Source organism: Talpa occidentalis, unplaced genomic scaffold, assembly GCF_014898055.3.
Source record: "Talpa occidentalis isolate TD23 unplaced genomic scaffold, MPIMG_talOcc4v2.1 talOcc4.2, whole genome shotgun sequence".
Taxonomy (NCBI): Eukaryota; Metazoa; Chordata; class Mammalia; order Eulipotyphla; family Talpidae; genus Talpa; species Talpa occidentalis.
This window is the reverse complement of record NW_023602073.1, coordinates 86,719,278-86,745,051: the sequence shown is the minus strand read 5'-3', so window position 1 is coordinate 86,745,051 and position 25,774 is coordinate 86,719,278. Positions and strand designations below refer to the sequence as shown.

The 25,774-nt window shown below is 37.9% G+C and overlaps 2 protein-coding genes across 17 annotated transcripts in view; one reads left to right on the top strand and one right to left on the bottom strand.

The window, feature by feature from the left end:
* The window catches only part of SENP6 (SUMO specific peptidase 6), an 88,415-nt gene extending 86,233 nt beyond the window's left edge, over positions 1-2,182 (bottom strand). For 3 of the 5 annotated variants that reach the window (XM_037519985.2, XM_054698955.1, XM_054698957.1), the window contains exon 1: positions 1,960-2,055. In XM_037519985.2, coding sequence (XP_037375882.1) covers positions 1,960-2,011 — 52 coding nt within the window. In that variant the 5' untranslated portion in view covers positions 2,012-2,055. Of the gene's footprint in view, positions 1-1,959 lie in introns of all 5 variants that reach the window. The other 2 variants (XM_054698958.1, XM_054698959.1) reach the window with 2 other exon arrangements.
* A 643-nt stretch (positions 2,183-2,825) lies between these two features.
* The window catches only part of FILIP1 (filamin A interacting protein 1), a 259,100-nt gene continuing 236,151 nt past the window's right edge, over positions 2,826-25,774 (top strand). For 3 of the 12 annotated variants that reach the window (XM_054698951.1, XM_054698945.1, XM_054698941.1), the window contains exons 1-2: positions 3,026-3,067; positions 3,822-3,975. Coding sequence is in view for 5 of the 12 variants with exons in the window: in XM_054698939.1 (XP_054554914.1) it covers positions 3,004-3,067; positions 23,460-23,508 (113 nt within the window). In the remaining 7 variants the exon portion in view is untranslated. Of the gene's footprint in view, positions 3,068-3,821; positions 3,976-23,459; positions 23,658-25,774 lie in introns of those variants that run through there. The other 9 variants (XM_054698950.1, XM_054698944.1, XM_054698940.1 and 6 more) reach the window with 5 other exon arrangements.

Below are 25,774 nucleotides of genomic sequence, written 5' to 3'. Positions count from 1 at the left end.
AATACAAAACCTGTCAAGTTATGGTGGAGAACTTTATTTTATTATTAAAAGTGTATGAAATCAAATCATGAAAAATTAAATAAGAAATACAAGTAGTAGTAAATATCAATCCATTTATTTAAAAACTATATGAAAATCAGATATGAGAAACAAATCCTTTCTGTCCCTTATGCTATTATAAACAAATCACCATTTGATTTATAAGAATGCTGGAGACATGGTGAAACTCAGATTTATCACACCTGTTCATTCAATGATGCTTAAGCCAGTTTGCACAAGCTAAAGCAACAGTCTGAAATTTACATCAGCCCTGCATCTCCTTTGCTTTACTTTTTTATTCTCCTTATGTTCATCTAGTCAGGACTTAAACTGAATCAGAAGCCCACAGTAGCACAAAAGTACAATCAACTGCACCACACTGAATCAAATAAGCATCAGTAAGCATTCTTGACGTTCCAATTCATAACACAAAATCACACACAAAGCAACAACTGTGACACAAGCTACAACCACTCTCAGCTTCTGACAGGTACCTATTCTGCTCCAATTAGAATGAAAATACTATGAAATGAATCCAGAACTTACAGGCTTTCCACATCTTCTTACTAGGAATTTTAGAGACAGCTCTCAACAGTTTGAGGTAGAAAGGAAACTTGAAGAACTTACAGGCTTTCCACATCATCTTATCAGAAATCACATATAAAACTCTCAACACTTTTAGGTAATGATTGGTTTGAATAGCAGGATAGTTTTATATTTTGCTTTGCTATATTCAAGTGAGAATTTAAAAAATTAAGATATCTTTTTCTCACCTATTGGTTCATGAGGCTAATATTGAACACCTACTAAGTTCCAGGAAATGTCAATATTAAAAGTAAACCAATTATGACAGTCCCTCTTTTGGAACAGACAAACTTGCATTGTGCTTTCTTAATTGAGATGTTTCTAGTTTTTTTCAAAGTATCGCTTATACTGAATATGAAAATTGCCTTTGCAAAATTACCCAGAGTAGTTAGTTAATCCTTTTTAAGGATCCCTGCACAGTGGCGATTCCTTTTCCTAGACAAGTCTGTAAACTCAATTACCAGTGTAAATACTGAGTTCACATTCAAATTAAGCAATGTGAAAATTAAAAGTTCCTGAGTTAAAATTCATTCAACAATGACTTTAGCTATGCTTTTTGGGTCCTTATACATAGGGGCAAAGAGCCAATATTTTGATCCATTGCACCCATCACAAACAATAACAGCCTTTCTTAAGACTGGCTTAGTTCACCTACAGCAAATTAACTTTCCCTCACAGAAGGGTTCCATTTTTAAATGGAACCACCCGAACTTCGTGACTGTCCCAAAATTGATACTGTGAATCTCGTCCTCTTTTTTCAAACAAACAATTTTATAAAGTACCTTCAGCAAAACACATTCCGTAAGAATATCAGGAAAGGTCAGGCCTAATCTGAATGAAGGCTGTAAAGGAAGCCTGAAGCTCAGCGAAAAACAGAAAGACCGGGGCGGTATTAGACGTACTCGGTAAACCTACCTCTTCCCTCCCTGCTTGGACTGGCCCCCCATTTCACCCAACCGTAGCAATTTCAAACTTTCCGTGAACACTAAACAAGACCTGGATGCAATTTTCTCTCATCCTCAGGCCGCCACCAAAAACACGTTTAAATGTCAGATCTGTGCGTGTACTCAAGGGACACCCACCAACTCCGGCTCGCAGCCCGGCCCACCCGCGCCCTCGCGGCGGGCCCAGCTCCCCGCCCAGGCCCTCACCCCGGCGGACTCGAACCCAGAGCGCTCGCAGCGCATTCCCTCCCCGCCAAGGCCCGGCAGCCCCCGCCCCCCGTTCCTCAGCCGCCCCCCAAACCCACCCAGGGGGAATAACTGAATATCCGGGGATCGGCGGGCCACGTTTTCCTGTGTCTCCCCACCCCGCGCAAGGGCAATACAGATATACCTTCCAGGAAAGTAATCTCCCCTGCGCTGCCGCCGCTCTTGCCGGCCGCCATCTTCCTCCTCCCACGCCGCCTCCTTCTTAATCCATGGCCCACACCGCCGCCGCGCTCGCCGGGAAGAGGGGCCGCACCGCAGGAGGGTAGCCGCCTCAGGGTTGCGGGCCGAGGGCTCAGCCGTCAGGCAGGCGGCGTCCCCACGTCCAGACAGGCCTCCACAAAAGCAGGCCGGGCGCTCCGGGGCCTCTCGGCAGCCGGCGGGCGGGGGAGCGGGCGGGCGGGCGGCGAGGCCCGCGGCCTGGGCTTCTCCTCAGGCCCCTCCGGGGGAACGCGAGCGGCGACGACGGCGACGGCGCTTCCCGGGCCCGGTGCCTCTTGGCCCACGACTCCCCATCCACCGCCCACCCAGGCCGCCTGAAAAGCTTCCCCCAGCCGCGAGCCCCAGGCGGAGAGGCTGAAGGGCGAGCACACTAACACGCCTCCCCTCGTCCCAGGCCGTAAAATGGCCGCGCCGGGGCGGCGAGGTCTCCGCGACCGTCAGGCGCCTCAAGCCCTTCGCTCCTTCTGCAGCCGCCGCCGCCGCCGCCGCTACGGCCGTCCGCCCACCCCGCCCAGGCGTGAATGCATCAGAGAAGGCCTTTGCGACTGTCCATGTGGACAGGGGTGGGTCTCGGCTGCCACCGCCTCGCGTCCGTCGCCACAGCAGCTCCAGCCGCCGCCGCCGCCGCTCCTCCCCCACGGGCGCTGGAGCTGCCGCCCGACTCCCGCCCCCGCCCCGCCGCCGCCGCCGCCGCCCCCAGCGCAGCTCCCCCTCAGGGGCCCGGCCGGCTCGCGAGCCGAGGGGGCTGACGCCCCGCACGGAACACCGCCTTGTGGCGCCGGCCGCCCCGGCTGTCGGTAGCCCCGGCCCTTTGTGGCGCCAGCTCGGCCTGGACACGTTTCGTCCAAAATCCCGACCACCGACGGCCCCATGGAGGACCCGGCGTGCGGTGGCCTCTAAGCTGACCGGTGATGAATTGGGGTTGTGCGGCCCCACAGTTGCCCGAGAAATGTACAAAGTGGATCTCTTTGCGAAGGCCCGGAGTTTAGACCCTAGCCAGCTGACGAGACAAGGTAGCGTGAGGTAGTGCAATCATGTTGGAGCAGGGGCTCGTGGCGTTCATTCATTTTCATTTAAAGTTTTCGAAATAATTTATCAGGGAAGCTTCTGCAGTACACTTTGGATGACAATCAAAAAAAAAGGTCCTGTTATTTCTGTACCGAAGACGTCCCAAACCACACCCTACCGTTTAGGTCAGGTCTTACTGTTGTTTGTCATGATAGCATGGCTGTTTTTCTTTTCCTATTTTCTTTCACTTTTTAAATTATAAAAGTAAGACATGTTCAGTGATGAAAATCTGGAAAATACGGAAAAGGAAAGGAGTTACACATAGCCCTGTCATGTATAAGGGAAACTCTGCTCTTTAGCTGTGTTGTCTTTAAGAAAGAAAAATCTAGGAACATAGAGCAATGAAAATTTAACAAGAATTAAAATGCAGAAAAGCTGACTAAGTGCAATCCGGGTAATGAACTGTTCTGTTTAACCAAGACATAAGCAGAAAAGCTTTTTGTTAAACTGCATTTAAAATCTTTACCTAAAATGAACGGATATTCTTTCCTGATTTAGTGACTAATGTAATGAATATAATTTTTTGTTGTTGTTGCTTGAGGATATTGCATGATCCAGTTGTGATGCTCTATGACATAGAGTCTGTGCCAATGACAGTATAATATTGAAGTGTGTAGATGATAGGCAGATGTGGGCAACTGGGCACATTTGTAATGACTCCAAAATGTAATTTTAAAAAATAATTCTCTAATTTTAAAGTACGTACATGCTGACTTTGAAAGTAGAAGAAGATGCCAGAAGGCAAAGAATATGAACAAAACTGATTCTCCGCTAGAACCTCCAAAGGGGACATCTATGACTCCTTGATTTTAGCCCAATGAGATAGATGTTGGACCTCTGACCTTACAGAACTGTAAGATACACATTTTTGTTAAATTGTTAAGTTAATAGTTATTTGTTATAGCAACCATGGGAAGCTAATACACATGGAATGGGAAACAAGGTGGAGTTGTATAAAAAATAACTTTTATGCAATTTGAATTACCCTCTTTCACACAAAATCCATTGTTTTATTTATTTATTTAAAGATTTATTTATTTATTTATTTATTTATTTATTTATTTATACAAGCGCTGGGTACAGTCAGAAGCACAAGCACGGGAGGGTGAGAGAATTCACCAGAGCCAGAGGGGAGAGCAGAGCAGGCAGACTGATGAAGTACACTGCTGAGGGGAGCAACTGGTGGCAGGAGAGGTCTGTGCGCCATGTGGGATCCTCGCCCAGCAGCCGGGGATTGAACCAGCGCTGCAGAGGCTGCGGGCAGCTTCTCAGCCCAGCCCTCAACCACTGCACCATCAGGGAGGCCCTCCATTGTTTTATTTTAAATCTTATTAATTTCAGCTAATCTCTTGGGATCCCAACTTAAAAAGTATAAATTAAACCAATGGTTCTCAAACTTAAGTGTTCATCAGAATACCCAGGAAAGGCTTATTAAAATGGATTGTTCTCACACCAGGGGAGAGTTTCCCATTCAGTGGGTCTGAAGTGGACTTAAGAATTTGTATTTTTAACAAATTCCCAGTTCATGCAGTTGCTACTGATCAGCGGACTACACTAAGGAAACCTCTCGGATAAAGCAGTCAATTCCTTTCCAGTTCAATTACTCTTACCATATGAGTCTGCAATTACTAGTGAAATGGTCATTTTCCCTATTCAAGTATAAGATTTAAGATATTTTCAGAAATCACTGTTCTTCCTTATGAATATTATCACCTAAGAATTGGTAGTATCATGTGTCCCTTTATTCAGGATTCAGGGCATAGAAAATCTCAGGCTTAGGAAATAGCCCTGAAATTTAGCTGTCCTTAGTACATATGTTCAATTGGTAACCTTTCTTCTTTGTACAAATATTTTTGAAGCTGAGGAATGTTACAGAGAATACCTTTGAATATTAGCAATAGGACTAATTACAAAACCAGTTCTCTGAGTTATATATTCAGTTTTTATTAAAAATATAGCATTTAAAAATATTTATTTATTTATGCGTACAAGATCCTGGGGTGCACGCCAGAGGTGGCATGAGTGGGGGGCAGGGGAGAGGGTTCACCAGAGAGAGTGGGGAGCAGAACAAGCAAATCTACCGAAATACAAGGCTGAGGGGAGCAGTGGGTGAGACAGAAGAGGTCTCTGCCATGTGCGTTAGCTCCCTGGCAGGAGATCAAACTCATGCTGCAGTGGCTGGTGATAGCTTGATAGCACTGTCTTTAACTCCTGTGGCACCAGGAAGGCCCGGCATGTTTTTATTGTTATCAGCTTAAGCAAATGCTAGTCAGATGTCAGCTGACTTATTGTCATTTTACACAAAATATAATTCTGGCATTAAATAAATGAAGAAAAATTTGGACTACTTTAAGTTTGAATAAATAGCTAATTACAGCCAGTATAATAAGCTACTTTATTTTTTCTAATTATTCCATTAAAGAAAAGTAGGAACAAAGAAAAAAATAGGTTCCTGCCACCCAAAATTCTAAACCTAGCCATTTTTTTCCATTATCTTTTTACTCACTTTCTCTGGCCATCCATTCCCATCTAACCCTGGACCTACTTACTTCTATTCCATACTCAGTTACTGCAACATCCTATCTCCTATCACAACTACTATGGCTATTTTCAATCTCATTATGATCCCTAAATCCTTTGTGTCTTCCATTTTCTCTCTTATCTTTATTTTCTTTCTACCTACTTTGTATTTCATGATACATTATTTATTCTTTTTTAAATTATACGCTCAATTCCTTTACCTCTCTGCCATTCCCCTGCTTTCCTCTCCTAAACCCTCACCCTGAGTAAACTCTAATGCCCACCTTCTCTTTAGGAACATAAAAGCGTGAGCATTACTGAAGAAAGTCACCCAACAGACATTAGTTCCACTAAATATCAGTATCTTAACTGCCACCTCACAGGAAAGTATTACCAGTCTTAGCAGATTTTCAGAACAACCTGCTCTCCCAAATGTCCACAACGGTATCAAACATCTCCAATTCTTTCCCATCACAATTCCTTATTTTCTACCTCAAAGAGAAATGTAAACCATAAGAACATTCCTTCGTTTATCAAAACAACCTGCATCTGTACTTACACACTGTTTTTTATTTCCTACTGTTAAAATAGAGGCAGAGGTCCCTCCTCTTTAACTCTGTCCCCTCACACCCTATAAGTTCTATATGCTAATGCCTTCTCTAGATCCCTGTTCTCCTCAAACGAGTAGACTTTGTTTTTTTTGCAGCAGAAAGCACTGATCCTTCTGTTAAAAACCCTTAGTATGTTTTCACCACACCCTGCATTTGAGAGCTTTGCAGGCAATTTACCATTTAACTTGTAGCCTCTTTAAATTGGTTCAAAGACACTTTTTCAGGAGTCCCCATATTATTAAGCATTCCCTCAGTTTTCTTTATTCTGAATCCTATAAGACCTAATAATCACTGGTGACAATCAAAGGACCAGTGTCCTCAAGACTACACAATCAGCCCACTAAATCAGAATTCAGAGGAAAGCAGGACTAAAATAATCTGCAGGATCCTTTGGAAGCATCCAAGAGCATGAGACCCTCCCCAAAATTACTTCTCTCTTCACTTAGTAAACAGTGTCATCCACCCAGCTGTCACCCACCAGCTTCACAAGCCAGAAACCTGGAAATCATTCTTGACTTTATTCTTACATAAGATCTACTTCTTGGGCCTGCCTGGTGGTGCAGGAATTAGAGTCTCAGTGCTATGAGGCTGTCGCCAGCCTCTGCAGCAGGAGTTGGATCCCCAGCCAAGGAGCTAACCCACATGGCTCAGCAGACCTCTCCTGTCTCACCTGCTGCTCCCCTCAGCAGTGTATTTCAGTGAATCTCCCTGTTTTACTCCCCACTCTTTCTCTGGTAGATCATCTCACCCCCTGTACCCCTGACCTACACCCTAGTTCTTGTATGCATAAACTAAATCTTTAAAAAAAAACTACTTCTTGGGCCTCCCCGGGGGCGCAGCGGTTGAGCGCTGGGTTGCGAAGCTGCCCGCAGCCTCTGTAGCGCCGGTTCGATCCCCGGCCACTGGTGAGGGTCCCACATGGAGCGCAGACCTCTCCTGCTGCCCACTGCTCCCCTCAGCAGTGTACTTCGGTCCGTCTGCCTGTTCTGCTCCCTGCTCTGGCTCCGGTGAATTCTCTCACCCTCCCGCGCTTCTGACTGTACCCAGTGCTTGTATAAATAAATAAATATATCTTAAAAAAAAAAAAAAACTACTTCTTCCATATCTCTTGATTCTATCCATATTTTTTCCAATTCCAACTCCCCTCACTCTGCCTTAGCCATTCTACCTTGCAGCCAACTGCTGTAATAATAGCATCAAACAAGTGATTCCTTGTTCTGTTTACCCATCTTCTAATCCATTTCTCACACAAAAGCCACAATCTTTTTTTTTAAAATACAAATCAGAGTAGATTTTAAACCTTGTTTAAAACCATTCAAAGGTTTGCCATTGCTCTTAAGATAAAACCTTAAGTACTGAATTGCTGCTGGGCCCTACCTACCTACTTCATAGCCTCTTGCAGCATTTTTACCTTCATTAAACTCCAACTATTTCATGTGAAATAGAATCAAGAGATATGGAAGAAGTAGTTTTTTTTTTTTTAAGATATATTTATTTATTTATACAAGCACTGGGTACAGTCAGAAGCGCGGGAGGGTGAGAGAATTCACCGGAGCCAGAGCAGGGAGCAGAAACAAATATGTATTAACCTGCTGGTGCAAGGCTATTTACACAAAAAAAATGCCCCTCAGATGAAGAGTAAAACACGTTCAAATATTTGTTTCATGAATAAAGAAATGACAACAACATATCTGAAATAACATTTTCCAAGGAAAAGTCAGAATCATAGAATTCAAGAACCTAAACTCCTTAGAAACCATCTCATACAGTCTTCTCAGAGGTCAAGAAAATATGTTTTCCATAATATGGCAGAAATCCTAAAATGAATTAGTAATCCAAGTGTGAACCTAAGGTTTGATTTTGGTGAATATTGCAATCTGGAAACGTTAGTTATTTAAGGAGGCCTGGAAGAAAGAAAGGCCTGAAAGAAAGATTTGGGTTCATAACAGACAATAACAAGCTTTCTCACTGTAGGGTACTATAAATTCTTATTTTGTATCAGAACTGTTGTTTATTTTAGCCAACTTTAAAATGACTTATATTAGACCGACTCATGTTCTTTGCTGGTAGAATGTAATCGTTATTAATAAAATAATGTTAATGTTATTAATATTAAAATATTAAATTTAAGTAATTTTAATTCTTGTTTCTTGAAAGCACAATTATCAATCTTGGTCTTTTAAACACTACACTTAGAAGGCAGCATTAGTTAGTCCATTATTAATGGCAAATTCCAAAGACATAAGAAGGTTCTGCAAATTATGTCTGGTTGATGGTTTTTGAAGGCCTAAATAATTGGTGTCAGATGAGATGAACAATGAGTATTATAGGAGACTGTTTCTTGTTAATATATATGTTTCTGTTTTAATATAATATCTACATCATAATATTCTACTTCACTTTCAACTTGTTGGTTATCTTATTTTTGCTCTTGTTTAATCCTGTCATGTTTCCTGTTGCTTTTTTCTTTCCAGTTCTTTTATTGAATACTTTCCCTTTTCAGTATCACAGATTTCCCTCCTATTTTAGCAGACTGTTTAGTACCTAAAACATTGATGCTTACTTTTTTTAAACTTTTGATTAAGTTCAAATGAACATTTTAAATTTGAAAGTGAATATATCCTCAGAATAACACACATTCTTTATAATGGCCAGTTCCTTCATTAATAATATTTATAAATTAAAAGTTAAATTTTTGTATGACCAGACAGAATTAAGACTTTCCTAGGCTCTATGCCTGCTTCTTCCACAAGAAATATACTGAGCATTTTTTTAAGATTTATTTATTTATGCATGCAAAAACTAGGGTACAGGTCAGCGCTGTGGAGGATGAGAGGATTCACCAGAGAAAGAGTGGGGAACAGAACAGGCAGATTGACTGAAATACACTGCTGAGGGGAGCAGCGAACAAGTCGGGAGAGGTCTGCTGCGCCATGTGGGTCTTTTCCCTGGCTGGGGATCAAACTGGTGCTGCAGTGGTTGCTGATAGTTTCATAGGTTGTGTCTTAACCCCTTGCACCACCAGGGAGGATCCATATTAAGCATTTTTAAAAGCCAAATTCAGATTGCTGGATATGGAATTATATTTTTAGTTTGTAAGCTAGTTAATTTTACAAGTGCTTTGGTATAAAGATAAAATCCAGGTTAAAGTCATTATTCCGTATTTATTATGTGATCTTAATTTTCTTCTGATTTTAAAAGAAATAATATTTAAAGTATTTTTCATGAGCCTTTAAAAATATCTTGAACCGCCAGCACTATGGGTCCTATACTTAATGGATAAATTGGCTCTGCACATGACTGCTGGATCCTTTTATTCTCATTAATGGAAATGATCATGTGAACATGTCTAGCCAGGCTCTGGAGGCAGTGGTTCTCAGACTTCAACATGTATAAGAATTAAAATGTACCCTGGGCCACAACCCAAACCATCTGAATTTGCTTTTCTAATGAACTCAAATTTGATGTTGAAGTTGCCCATCTGAGAACCACAATTTGAAAACCAGTGCTTGGAGTAATGTAATTGCAATTGCAAAGACAAGTGCTTCTAATACAATTTGCTAGGTATGTTATCAAGATCTCCTACCCAACATTTACTGAACAAATACTATTATTTTTATTTTATAAGTAGAAATTGAAACTCTAAATGTTAAATAACTTTACTAAGGTGACTCAGCTAAAAAAGTGGTAGAGTTGAGATTTGAGCCGAGGTCCATCTAGACACCAAAGTCCATTCTCTCTTAATAACATTATCATGTGATCCCAACAGTAGATTACAATCAGTAGGCCTGGGAGCAGTGCTTAAAAGATGAAATAATGCATGAAAGTAGTAAAGAAATGTACTTTCCTCAATCATCATTTTTGTATCTGCCTTGTTTTTCTGGAGTTAGCCAGTGGCTTTCTTTGTGGCTACTTAGTTCTCAGTTCTTGTCTCCAGTTAATAACAAGAGAAATGTAGCAATGGCTTGCAACATACTTTTCCGAAAGTGCTGTTCTGTAATGCTGACTCCCAACTAAGCTGATTAGGATTTTGCATGTTTCATTAACTTTGCTTTGCAACTTGGCCTGCTTCATCTCTTCCACAGGTCAACACATTTAAATCTTCAAAACAACAAACTTAAATCTTCAAAAGCCCTCAATTTTGGACTTAAAACACCTTTGCCTTACCAGGTTAAAGTCTCATTTTATAACTTCCTCATCCATTCTTAATATTGTCTTAAAAATAAAAACAGAATATTCCTTTCTATTTCTCTCTCTGTGTGTATATGTGTGTGTATTTTACTGTTTTTTTTTCTTTGATTCTTTTATACCTTAGTATATAGTCTAATACAAATGTAACCTATTTTCTAAAGTTATGTGTTTCAACATGAATCTTTGATAACCTCAATTTTTAGCAAACTTTTGGCCACATCCCCAGTAAAGGAGGAATTTTTTTTTTAAAGATTTATTTATTCATGTGTACAAGAACCGGGGTACAGGCCAGATGTGCAGAAGGGTGAGAGGATTCACCAGAGACAGAGCAGGGAACAGAACAGGCAGACTGACTGAAACACAATGCTGAGGGGACCAACTGGCGAGACAGGAGAGGTCTACCGCACCATTTTGGAATCTCTCTGGACGGCTAGGATAGAACCCGCGCTGCAGAGGCTGAGGACAGCTTCACAGCACTGTGCTCAACCTCCTGCGCACCAGGGGAGAAGGGGCCGGAATTTTTCACCAATAATACAGGCATAATAAAATAAAAACCAATAGGCATATTGCAAAGATAAAGAGATGATCAAATACGTTATAAAGCATCTATGTAGTGAAATGCTTTGCAGCTTTTTAAGACCAGTGAGGTAGACCTATTTGTACTGATTGGGAAAACATGCAAGATTAATTAAAAAGAAAAAGTGAGTTATAGACCAGTTCATTTCATAAAAATAAATTTATAAGTCCAGCAGTTCATTGTTTCATTATAATGTCGTTGAGAAAAAACAATCTCAGCTAACATTTTGCTTAAAGTCACATTTTACAATAACCTATCAATAAGGCTAAGTAAAAACTTGATGAAGTTAATATGCGTGGCAAGGGCTATTTAAGAGGAAGGGGATTAGAGGGTTGATGTGGAGTACTTTGTCATCTTTTAATTGAATTTTTAATAGTTCTCGGATTATAGGTGACTTGCTACCAATCATTTCAGTATTTTCAAATAACCTTAAGCTAGCAAATAAATCTATGTTTTTAGATATTTTCCTTGAAAATACAAGGTTTAACAGTATTATTTTACCATTTAAAAAATACACCTTTTCTTGAAACAAAAATATGGTCACTGTTGACATTCTCAGTTTGTATGTCTTTCCTTATCTTTCAGATCTTGCATAGATCACTTTCCCTTTTTCCTGTTATACCTTAGTATATAGTTTAATACAAATGTAGGCAAAAGAGTTTAAAATTTAGGTATGAAAACCATGTAAGTTATATAGTCTTGGTATATTAACAGTCGGAATTGAATTTTAGTTAATTCCAATTATTTCTTCCATTTTTCTATTTGTTATTATTACATTATATACTTTCTTCTTGAAACCACTATGGAATTAAGTGTACTCAAATGATATCACTGTTTATACAGGTCAAAACTGGTCAGATGTTAGTACTTGCATAATCATCAATGGCTTTTTGAATTAAGATGTGTATCTAGTAAATAATTATAGAAAATGTATATTTGTCTTACTGTTGTATATACATGAAAACATAATACTGAAAGCTTGCTTTTCTAAATGTATAGCATTTACATGGCCACTGTTAAATTTATAATACAAGCCTGTACTACAACCTTGGTTTCAATACACTAGAAAAGCAAATGATGTAGTATTTTAGAATAGATATAAGCAATTATCCAGAATGTAGCAAACTAGAGATTTAGATTTTTTTTTTTTCAAAGATTTATTTATTTATTTATTCAAGCACTAGGTACAGTCAGAAGCGCGGGAGGGTGAGAGAATTCACCAGAGCCAGAGTGGGGAACAGAACAGGCAGAGTGACAAAACACACTGCTGAGGAGAGCAGTGGGCCTGGCAGGAGAGGTCTGTCGCGCCATGTGGGACCCACCCTCATGTGGTGGCCGGGGATCAAACCGGCACTGCAGAGGCTGCAGGCAGCTGGCAGCCCAGCACTCAACCCCTGCGCCACCAGGGGAAGCCCAGAGATTTAGATTCTTATGAAATTGTCTCATCTGGGGAGATGAAAAGAAGGATGTGTCAGACCTCTAATAGGATATTCCTTAAAGAATGTTTATGATTATCTTCTCTTTTGGAAACAAGAGAAGCAAAAGTCATGATTTAGTTTGGAATGTTTTGAATTGTAATGTCTCATTTAGTGAATTAGAGGACATTTTGTACTTGTCCTCTAGCCCATGAAAATATTTTATTTTCTGCATATTACTCAACTTTGTCATCCTAAGCAAGATAACAGGTTTAGATACTTGGTTCTGTGAATGGGTCTTTATTATGTAAAGGCCCTTGCCTCTTATGTAAGAACTTGGCAGAATAGTACAAATGCCTGCTTCTGATAGGAACAGAGTAGGAAGCAAGTAAAATCTGAACTCTAACTACAACACTAGCACAGAGATCCTGCGGTGCCTCTCTATATCCCCTTTCCCCAAAACGGGTTTGAGGATGACCTATGAACTTGTCCTGGAGGAGCCATTAACACTTTGTCAGTAGCCAGTCTTATCTATCGTGAAGAGCAAACCGAACTAGTAGAGCATTTATCCAGAAGCCAGGAGGAAAGAATAGGGCAACAAGAAGTTGGTGTTATTTTCTTCTTGCCTGCTGTTACCACCCAATTGACCTACTTGAAAAAAATGTCTAAGTACCTGATCTATTTCTTATAATCAGGGGCAAGTTAGGTTGCTTTTGGTGTCTTTAATGGATTTAGTGGCTGTCTGGAATATATGACTTCATAGTCCTCAGAATATTTCTTTTGAAGTCAGGATAATAATATAAAATCTTTTGCATAATGAGAGAAAAAGAATTTATTTTTTTTAAGGATTTATTTATTTATGCATACAAGAGCTGGGGTACAGGCCAGAGGTGTGTGTGGGGGTGGGGGGTGAGAGGATTCACCAGACAGAGCAGGGAGCAGAACAGGCAGATTGACTGAAATACACTGCTGAGGGGAGTAGTGGGTGGGACAGGAGAGGTCTGCTGTGCCATGTGGGTTGCTCCCTGGCAGGCCAGAGATCGAACTCGCGCTGCAGAGGCTGCGGACAGCTTCATAGGTTGCATCTTAACCCCTTGTGCCACCAGGGAGGCCCGAGAGAAAAAGAATTTTGATCTGCTGTTCAATCTGCTACTTTTCTTTATTGGTTTACTACTTATTTACATAACTATATAATTTTGGGAATTCAACTTCACATATCCATATGTGTACATGCCTCACTTACTGTCTACCAAATCTCCAGTGCCATAACCCAATCATCTTTCCTCTGCTATGCCCTCCTCCCATTGCACACCCTTCCCTCTAGTAACCAGCATATTTTCAACAATTTGCTATTTGATAAAACAAGCACTCTAATATTATCAAGATAGCTAAAAGATCACCAAAAAAACCATAGAACTCTAATTTCCCTCAAAATGGCTAGCTATCTTTGGCAGAGAATTCAAACCAAATTTGAAAATCAGATACAAAAAGTTAATTGGTTGTTTTCCAGTGTCTGGTTTAGTGCTCAATATTTCATAGGTATTCAATAAATATTTCCTGAATTATCTTACAATTTAAGTATGTTCATATTTTGGAGTCTGGACATACTATGTAGATTGTAGCCAAGTTTACTTGATTGAAATTTCAGTAAGACCCAATAGTACGCTGTCATACAAAAAAATTAGGATCAATCCTCGAATGCAGATTTGACCCCTTCCCAGTGGCAGATCATAGTACAGACCTGTATGAGGTAAAATGGATGCATCTGGAAACCCCTTCCACTCACTTGTGCTGTAGGGAAGCAAAAATCTTGACACCAAAATATGTCTTTTTGATGAAATATTGATTTCATAGGAGAAGATCTAAAGGCTGGGTAGAGGTTGCTTTTGATAAATATACATGTAAACTTCTCATGGAAGTTCTGCATGGAAGATCTAATTATTCCTTTTCAATGGCTAGGAGGCAGAACTTTTGTATATCTTTGCCTGTTGTGCCTTCACCCTAAATGGCTTTTCCTTCTTTCCCCCCAACATTCTTCTGTCTTCACCAAGCCATTTAATATGATGCTGAAGCCATGTAGTTGAGTAATTCAGTCATGCTGTGTCTCTCCCATATATACAAGAGCTATATATATATATTATTATTATTATTAAACTTGTTTTTGGCTTTTTCTCTGTCTGGTGCTTATTTGATTGCCTGCATGGGATGATTTCCTCTGTGCCCTGAAAATACCATTATATCTTGTTTAATATTTGCATTCTCTTTACTGATTTAGTAGTAAAATAGAGTGAAATCAACTTTAGTCAAATCTAAATCATCAGTCTTGACAGACTTCTAGCCTAAGTGGCTTTGTGGTCGGCCCTACACAAAATCTAGCATTCATCTGAATATGTATTAATTCATGAAGAAGTTTCTCTGTCTTAATAATATATTTTAAAACAGTTGTAGTATGGAATAATTTATAATTTATAGTTGTAGTATGGAATAATTTATAGTTGTAGTATGGAATAATTTGTAATAAGTGGATACGTTTCTATTAAGTTATTAGAACTTTTCCTTAAACCTAGCAAACCTAGGCAAATATTTTATTTTCACAATCTTGTGTAAGTCGTGTATTCTGTTTTGGTTTTCTAAATTAAGGATCATATAAGCTGTGTCTTCTCAAATTTGTGTCAGTATCACAAATAGCTTTTAGGTGCTCTAGACCCTGAAAGTGACTCAACAAAGTCTATTTGCATCTTGTTCCAATTTAGCCACTATGTCTTTGGAATTGTACCTAGCTCCACGGTGTGGCTGATTCATATCGTAAGTCTAGCCCACTCATTCTGGCATAGTGATTGCTTCAGATAAACCAATTTAGTTCTGGAAATACATGATAAAAATAAGACATTCTCTTTCATATTGAAGAAAAGTATACAAAGCTCATTACCATCATCTTGATAAGCTGGCTAACTTTGATGTTTTCATATTTATTATATTAATCTGTTTCAGAGTGTGAACTTTATAGGGTAGTCTTTATGACTATAGCATGTAGAGTGAGTATAAGGATTAAGGTTGGAAACAACTGAAATGGAAGTATAGGTGGGTTAAAAAGTTTTAGAGAAGAAAAGTATTATAAAGAAGATAATTTTATCCATAAGAATCTGGTAGTAGGATCTCCCTGGTGCCTCAGGGGTTAAAGACAGCGCTATCAAGCTATCGCCAGCGACTGCAGCACTAGTTCCAGCACTGCAGCATGAGTTTGATTCCCCAGTTGGCCAGGGAGATGACCCACATGGTGCAGCAGACCTCTCCTGTCTTGCCCACTGCTCCCCTTAGCAGTATATTTCAGTAGATTTATCTGTTCTGCTCCCCACTCTATCTCTGGTGGATCCTCTCTCTCTCTCTCACACACACACAAACACACACACACTCACACACACACACCTCTGGCCTACACCCAGCTTTTGCATGCATAAATAAATAAATCTTTTTAAAAAAATCTGGTAGCAGTTTTTTTCTTCTGAGACAAGAACTAAAGTGGAAGGGAGATTTGCTTTTTACTATATGCTCATATTCTATTTTTTGATTTCGGTATCTTTTGTTGGGGAGGAGGGAAAATACTCCACTACCCTTTCAGATTCTTTTTGGGCTGTTGCGTAATCAAATTAACATCAGACAGAGTAGTAGGATGATAAAACCAAACTTTATTACATATATATGGGGAACCTAATAGAAATAAGGATTTCCAAGAATAAAGGATAAAGAATGGGATAGGATAAAGATCCTAGGATAAAGAATAGGATAAGAGCCTGGCGCTTCAAAGAAGAGGAAGGGTACTCATATGAGGAGAGCATGATTCATGAGAAAGACCTATATAGTTTTCTCTGATAGAATATTCCTTGAAATAAACTGCTTCTGACACCCCTATTTTTATATTTCTAGGTAAATAAAGGAGTGGTAAAGTTTCTTGTGTGCCCACAGGGTCTTGGTTGGCCTTAGCGCAAAATAATCCACATGCCAAACTGGCACACCTTGGCAAGGCATCTTGTAGAAGTCTCTCTGAACATTTTGGGGAGGCTTAGCCTGCATTTGTATAAAGATAATAGTTTAAAAAGTAATTTTGTATTGGTGTTACACTCATCTGAAAAGTTCTCTGGACACTTATTTCGTCACCTATCTCCTTAAAATGGGTCAAGTACAATTGTTTTAAGAAATCATCAAGCAAACAATTGTTTGAAAAATCAGCTGGATCACAAGAACTAATTATTACAGACTTTTAGCAACAGTATATAATTAATTACGTTCCCTTTTCATCCTTTCTAGAGAACCAGTAACCAATAATGTATATCCAAAAATAGTTTGTTAATTCTAATGTTCTCTTTAACTACTTACCTCATCTTCCTTTTTTCCTTCCATAAAAAACCCTGATTATGTTCCTTCTGGGGAATTATTTTAGGTTTTCTACCTGAGTCTTTACAGCCTGACTTGCAATTCTTTGACCTCAAATTAAAACAGCTTGCCTTTTTAAATGCCTCCTAAATTTTTAGGTTTACACATTGCATACTTGATAACAATATTACTGAGCAATTGGCCCTTGTTATATTTATTTCAGTTGTCAGTCTATAGTAATAATTTGTGCATTTTGTCATTTTTTTCTTGTAAATAACAAAAAGTACAATCATCATCAATTCCTACAGGCAAAATTATATTCATTCTTCTTTTTAAAAAAAAACTCACATCTTAAGCTTTCCAAGAATACTTATCTTTAACATTTTTTGAATGTCAGTTTCAAATATTGATAAAAAGTACAGCTTATGCTAAAAGCATGACATTACATTTTATTAAAAACATCCAACTTTTTTCCTCTTTTTAAACATTTATTTATGCATACAAGAGCTGGGGTGCAGGCCAGAGCTGTGGCATGGGGGTGAGAGGATTCACCAGAGACAGAGTGGGGAGCAGAACAGGCAGGTCTACTGAAATACACTGCTGAGGGGAACAGCAGGAGAGACAGGAGAGGTCTGCTGCGCCACGTGGATCACCTCTCTAGCCAGGGATTGAACTTGTGCTGTAGTGGCTGCAGATAGCTTCATAGTGCTGACATTTAACCCTTTGTGCCACCTGGGAGGCCCCCCAACTTTTATTCTTTTTTTTAAAAGATTTATTTATTTATACAAGCACTGGGTACAGTCAGAAGCTCAGGAAGGTGAGAAAATTCACCAGAGCCACAGCGGGGAGCAGAACAGGCAGAAGGACCGAATTACACTGCTGAGGGGAGCAGTGGGCGCGGCAGGAGAGGTCTGGGCGCCGTGTGGGACCCTCGACTGGCAGCCCAGATCAAACCGGCGCTGCAGAGGCTGCAGGCAGCTTTGCAATCCAGCGCTCAACCGCTGCGCCACTGGGGAGGCCCCCAACTTTTATTCTTAAAGGATAATGAAAAACAAAGGAGATATGACCAACTGACATAAAATAACTACAATTTTAAAAAGTTCAAAATACAATAACTTATTAAATTGTAAATCCCTTAATGACAGGTACTATTTTTAAAGATTTCTTTATATCTCTCACAGTAAAGTGTCATAAATATAAGAGATATTTAGTAAATAGTTGTTCACCTGATTTACTGAACCAGTAATTCTAGCATCAAAACATTAGAGGAATGGAAATATACGCTTTATTTATTTTTAGGGAATTTTGCTGTTAATAAAGATGAGGTTTGAACATTTCATATGGAGTTAATGAGATCCGGTTTCCTATGTTAATTTTTAATAAAAGAACAGTAAAGTTAGCAGTAAACCAAAACGCCTTAATTTGGGAATAGCAGAGAATTGTAATTCAGGGAACACAGGCTAAAGTTAGAAACCCAAGATGTGTGTGGACCGAGGTGTATAAATGGGTTCTTTCAGAGTTGGGAAAAGAGAGATGAGATGGTGAAGGATGAGGTAGTGGTCGGATGAAGGTGTCTAAAGGTAAAAATGCTTCAGTGAAGGATCATAAGTTAAAATGATCAGGTAGATGGGTCAAAAATAAATGTAGGTAAGAGTTCTGTTTATCTGTCCTTTAAAATAGGATATTCTCACTCTTACTGGATTCTTTAAATGTTGATGGTTAGGGCCAGGCCAAGGGTCTGGCTTTCTCTGGCCCTATTTTAATATGGCACTGGTGATGTCACTTTTCACGTGTGTTACTGAGCTTAACCATAACAAATCAATAAGTGTTCTTAGATTTTTCAGATATTTCTAACATTTTTAATGTGAATTTAAACGTTAGCCACCAAAATCAAACTCCTTGCCATAAAATTATTTTAAATATGTGGTGTGTCCATGAAACAAACTCAGGAGAATCTTAAATCCTGCCTACCTGCCTTCTTGTATTTATTTGTACTTCTGTTCTTATATTTATTATAACTCAATATTTTTAAAAATTCAGTCATACTTATTACTTAATGTGTATTATCGATGAGCTTTAAATACACAAAAATGCTGGAATCCCCTATAAACTTTTCTATATCCATGCCAGAGTATTAGAGGTGATATAGTAGTATAACAAGGTCTTTTGGTGTTTTTGAAAAACAAATCAATTTTGATGGCTTGAAGTAAGAGCTTTTGTAAGGTTGACTCCATTCTGTAGCGTTGCATGGATGAGGGTGATTTTGAATACATATATATATGTATAGAAAAACCCACCAAATATTCTTGAGACTCAAGGCTGTTGGGACTATTATTGCTAATACTGATGTGATTAATATTAATATGGTTATTCTTACAAGTATTTATGGCTGAGGAGACCAACAGGTGATTAGTTTTCAGTGTATGAGACTGTGTTCCGGTTGGCAGACACCAAGATTACCTCACCCTACATTCAAAGAAATGCTATTTTCTAGCATGTTAATGGGATTCATATTATTACCATTGACTAACATTTCACAGCATTTCTGCAAATTTTAAATTAATACTCAGTAATTTCTTAATCATAAAAACATCAGAGGCTTTTTTTCCCTTAGTATACTTTGTTTTAATATATCTGAAATAATATCTGGTCCACATAGACCAGCACTAAACTCTGGTAAATTACTTGGTTCCTCTTCTTTAGAGTTCTGGAACTTTAATAAATCACAGCTCTCAGATTAACTAGTTTACTCTAGCCAAGCACATAATAGGTTTGTGTGTGTGCAAGCAAGGGTATGCTCACACAGAAAGATCACTATTGATTTTGAAAATATCATGTTTCCATTTGTTATATTACTTGTGTCTGTTATCTAGCACCCATTTGCTGGTACATCTGTTTGCTTGGTATTAAGTAACCAAGAAATCCAATAATGTTTGTTTGAGTATAGAAAACAGAGTAAAAGGCATTTGATGATTGGAGAGGTTTTTCACCCAAACCTTGATAGATCCAGATAAAGGAGTTCTTTACAATCAAACATATTTTTGTAGTTACTGTGCACTTAACTACCATACACAGTTTCTGTTTCCTTTGTGTAAATTTTAGATAAAAATCCAGACTTGCTTTTCATTTGTTTTCTACTTTCATTGTGCATAGTATTTAAAAATATATATAGACACTCCTTTATAACCCAGAGTTTAACTTATGTTTATCACAATAATGGAGCAAAAGGATGCCCATGTGATTTTGTGTAGGAGTGGTGATTTACTTCAAGCATAGTCCAAAAGATATTCATTCTTGATTCATGTCTCTTGCAGAAGTTTAAGGAGGTCTAATTACTTAGCTCATGAAAACTCTTATTAAAATCCTCTATCCACTCAGATCTCTAATACTTTGAAATTTCCAGGACTGTCTCCCTTCTTACTTTAAAAGAACATTTTTAGTTTCTTAATTGCCACTTTCCTTTCAGCTTCTGGGTCACCAAGCCATATGCTTGCTCCCAGAAACCTGTAGTCCTATGAGAACTGTGGTTCTTTTTTTATGCCTTTCTCTCTGCTCGTAAGGGAGAAAAGAGGAAGCTTAAGTAATCACTACCTAAAAGCTTTCTGAGAGTTGAGGGAGAAGTTGAGCAGTTGAGGGAGAAGAGAAGGAAAGAAGCTATGCATGTACACATGTAAATAATTTAAATCTTGGGACTCCCTGGTGGCGCAAGGGGTTAAGATGTAACCTGTGAAGCTATCACAGCCACTGCAATACAAGTTCGATCCCCAGTCAGGGAGCTACCCACACAGCACAGCAGACTTCTCCTGCTGTGCCTGCTGCTCCCCTCAGCAGTATATTTCAGTCAGTCTGCCTGTTCTGCTCCCCACTCTGTCTCTGGTGAATCCTCTCAACCCCCCACATCTCTGGCCTGTACCCCAGTTCTTGCATGCATAAATAAATAAATCTTTAAAAAATAATTTAAATCTTGTCACATATACAAGACATTATAGGGATTATAGAAACCACACTGAATTTAGAATAAGTAGTATAATGATTACTTATATTCAAAGAAGTGTTTCTGCCTGATTTAAATAGTCTGTCATTTTCTTCAATTACCAGTTAGGGTCTCTCTTCACCAGTAGTCTTCTGACTGCTATCTTTTAATTTGATTGTTGAAGGTTTTGACATGCTTCAGTAGCCTGAAGAGACAGTGTTGCTTGAATTATATCCCTTCCATTCACATGACTTTATAGCCATTGTATACCTTGCTTACAAAGACAGGAAAGATCATTACATATTATTTATATTTTTAGCTAATATTGTTCAAAAATTATTTAAAAATAATTTTAAAAAATCTTTTAAATATTTCTTATTAAAGAATATTTGTATAAGTGGAAGGATATCATTTCTATTTCAACACTTAGAGGCAAACATTTAATTGTTCTCTTGCTCTCTGGTTCCTTTACGCTCCTCTCCTTTCTTTCTTCCTATCTTGCCCTTTCTTTCTTTCTTAACATGCTTTACAGAGCCCATAGTTGGAATCATATTATAATTTTGTTATATTTAACTTAACTTAAAGCATAAGCATTTTCCACTTATTGATATTTCTCCATTTTTTAAAATAATGTGCTATATTTTACATAACTAATTTCCTTAATTAGACATTTAATATAAATATTATTTCCAGTCTTGTACTTCATTTTATCAAATGCTAGCTCCCCTAAAATACCACTAACAAAATCTGGTGAAAAATCTGGTGATAAGGCAAACCTGAACTTATTGCTTACCTTGTAAAGAAGACCACTATTTTTTTCTTTTTTTTTATTTTATATAATCCTTACATCATTTTTTCATCTTTGCACAATGTATGCACATTTTCATTTTGGTTATATTCTCCATACAATTGCACCCCCCCTTATTTTGACTCTAATTCTTCCTCCCCCCACTCCGAGTGTGTCTCTGGTTTATAGTTGCTCATTGATTTTGATTATTACTTTGTATTGATTAATCTTTTTCCTGGTCTCTTATTTAGGTTTTCTAAATTCCTGCTATGAGTGAGACCATCCAGTATTTTTTGTTTTCTTTCTGACTTATTTCACTGAGCATGATCCCTTCTAGCTCCATCCATGTTGCTGCACACTGCATGTGTTTATCTTTTTTGATTGCTGAGTAATATTCCATTGTGTATATGTACCACATCTTCTTGATCCAGTCATCTGTTTTTGGGCATTTGGGTTGTTTCCATATCTTAGCTATTGTAAATAGTGCTGCTATAAACATAGGCATTTAGGTGTCCTTTGGAATTACTGTAAGAAGACCACTATTTTGACAAAATTGTAGCTGTATGTCAAAAGGATGAGGGCAAAGTTGAGATATTTGGAAGACTTTTGGGGGGTATGGTTTAAACCAGGTTTTTCCATAAGAGGGCTGGACTAAGGATAATTAAGAATCTTTCCACAATAGCTCAGGATTTACTGAAAGACAGGCAAGGCAAAAGATTCGAAGCTAAGATTTTGAAGAGAGACTGAAAGAGAAGAGTTATTTAGTATTATCCATTGAAAAGTCGAAACATCTTTAAAGATTTTTTTTAATGTATTGGCTAGGTGTTCCAGACATGAACAATAAAGATAATGCCAATATTTATATCTCAAGAATTTTTTAGAATAGTAAGGTTATGTTGATGAAGACAATGAAATAATAAAGTCATGCTAGTAAAGGCAACTGAATAGAACAGGGATGTAGGTGTAGATGCTTTTGTCTCAATATCTAAGAATGCAGTGAACATATTTATAAATGTATCTTGTTTTGTATTTAAGTGTTTTTTACTCTGAATAGATTCCAGAAGTGAAATGACTCAAGTTCAGTGGGTTTAATGAATATTTTAAAGATCATTGAAACCTATTGCTAACCTACTAACAGTGTTATACTGTACCACATTGATTACATTGATATGTAATTTCCTGATAATTAGTGATGTTGAACACCTTTTCATGTACCTCTTAGCCATGTGTATGTCTTCTTTGAAAAATATTTGGAAATCTCTACCCATTTCCATTTTTTCATTTGTTAAATTTATTTATTTTCTTACATCATCGTTGTTAATTTTTGGACAGTATTTGATTTCTCCCCTCAGGTGTAGTCCTTGTAGTTCTCCCACCACCATAGCACCCATCATCTATCACCATCTCAGTTTTTAGATTTTTAATGAAATTTTTTCTTGCTATGGAATTATATGAGTACTTTTATATATTTACGCTATTAATCCCTTGTTAAATACATGATTTGCATATATTTTCTCCCATTCTATGGGTTGCCTTTTCATTTTGTTAATGGGTTCCTTTGCTATGAGCAGCTTTTTAGTGTAATGCATGCTATCTTTTTGTTTATTTTTGTTTTGGTGTTATGGAGAAAATATTATATTAGTTATTTACTGCTTTGTAACAAACTACCCCAAAACATAGTGCCTCAAAATAACGATGATTTCTTACTTCTTATAATTCTGTGGGCTATCTGGGAGATTCATTTCCATATGGAATAACTGAGGTCCCTTATTGGCTTCATTTCACCGGAGCATTAGCAAGAGATAGAATATCCAAGATGACTTACCATCCTCCAGGTACTCTCTCAATATAGCCTCTAATCATTTAATGGTCCAGCTCAATCTTCTTTTCAGGATGGCAGATGATTTCCAAGAAGAGTGTTCCAAACGATCACTCCAATGTGTAAGTCCTTATCAATCTTCTGCTTCCATCACTCTTGCTAATGTCTCACTTGCCAAAGAAAGTTAAATGACTGAGGCCAGAGAGAATATAGGAGAGTACTACACAAGGACATGAATACCGATTAATGATGTTCACTGGAGGTTTCCAAGGTAAGAGTCTACCACAAGTTGTATTTTGGGTTTTGATGTAGGAACATTGCTTTTTAAATTACAGCTTTCTTTGATGAGTTGTAAGGGTATTTTTCTAATTTTTCAGGATATTTTTATTTCTTTATTTGAGAATTACTGACTGATATTTGTAATTTTCTTATTGATTTGTATGAACTTGTTGTAAAGAAGTAACCCCTTTATTGTCATTTTTCTTACTAAAATTCTTTTTCCTCTTTATTTTCTTTTGTATTTCAGTTAAATTTTCTAAGTATAAATATGTTATATTTTTATATTGTCAATATTAGATCACGTGTATTTAACAAATTTCATCATATGTTTGATACTCACTTTTTAGTCTTTTTTTTCCCTTTGGCTTTGATTCTATTACTCAACCTATTTGAATTTTAGTAGGGAATAGAGGATGAGTATTTAAACTGATCTTTTTTCAAAATTCACAATAGCCATAATTTAAAAATATTTTGTCTTCATAGATGTGCAGTTCCTCATTCATCTCATATTAAAGCCTATAACAAGGTCTATTTTTTTGTGTTCTACATTTTATTGCATTAATGGTCTTTTACTCCAATTTTGCTACTGTATTTTTAAAGATTGTTATTACTCTATATTTGAGTTATTGGTGAGATTATTCCCTCTTGTTGTTTTTTTCCCCTTGTTTTTTATTCTATTAATCATACTATATGATTTTCAGTGTCATATTTTCTCAAGTTCTAAAGTAAACATCCTATTTGAATTTTGACTGGCATTATTAAACCTGTAGGGAAAATGGAGAACATGATGTTTCAAGTTAACAAAAAATATTTTTAGGAAACTGGGAGTTTTTTGAGAGCCTTATAAGAAATTGCTAGGTTTTAAAATATTTTCCCTTTTTATTTCCCAAATGGCACCAGCTGTGCAATTTTACTGCCAGCCAGAATGCTGTTTTCAGCCTCCATGGAGCTTTTTCTTGTACTCAATCTGCAGACCTTTTTCCTATTGTATTTGCCACAGTATGGCATACACATTGAAGGGTATTTTATATCATATATACTGAATTATATATACTGAAGGAAATTGTATTTTAATTTTTAAAAATTGCATTAGTTTTTATATTCTCTGGATAACTTAGTATATAAATAAACATCTTCTATCATTTTATTTTCATTTTTCCTTTGCAATTAAATTGCTTTTGATTTTTGTCAGTGATCTTTAAGAGAAAACAAGAAGAAAACTATTTCTTAGCTCCTTTTTTACTGTAAGATCACTATAGGCAATATCATCAGTGCCAAATGGTTCATTGCTCACTGAAGAAAGAATAGTCGGGACATATCTCCATTGAAGAAAATCTTAAGATCATGCCTTTATCGTTATACCTCCAGTTCCAATTTAATATGTCAAGATTCTTTTTGGCCTTCTCCCTTCTAATCTATGCATGTAAGAAATCTGGCTCTCATTATTTTCAGTATGATTGCATATTGTCTCAGTTGATTTTTTTTTCTCATTCTGTCAATCTCCCAATCTCATTGTCTTCTTTACTCACTATCTCCATGCAAACCCCTGCCTTGCCTTGTCCTGCATCTTTTCGTGCTGATGAGCACACCATTGATGAACCTCCTCAAGGCTTCCTCTTGCCTGCTGCATGACTATTGTGTCCCTCATTGCTTTCCCATAGCAAGGCAGCAACAAAGTTCCTGTCTCAACACCTCCTCCCTTCTTTGTCTCCTTGGGTACAGGCAGCTATGCACACCAGCACATCTCTGCATCACCCTCTCCTGAGAATGGAAGGGGAAAATGAGGACTGGACAGGAAGAAACAGGAAGTTAATAAGAAGGGAAGGAAAAGGAAAAGGCAGAAGGAAAAGAGTATAAGATCTTCATTTGATTTTTAAAATAATGGAGTCATTAGATTTATGAATAGACAAAATTCCTGATGACTCACTCCAGTGGTTCTGCCAGTAAGTGAAACTACAGTATTTGTAGTTAACCCTGTATAAAATTTTGTGACTAACACACTTTATTATATTTTGAGTGTAGCATTTGGAAAAGGAAGACACTTTTCATTGTTCTTGGTTTCTGCTTGAGTTCTGATTTACTGAGGCTTGATTGTTGAGGTAGCAAAGA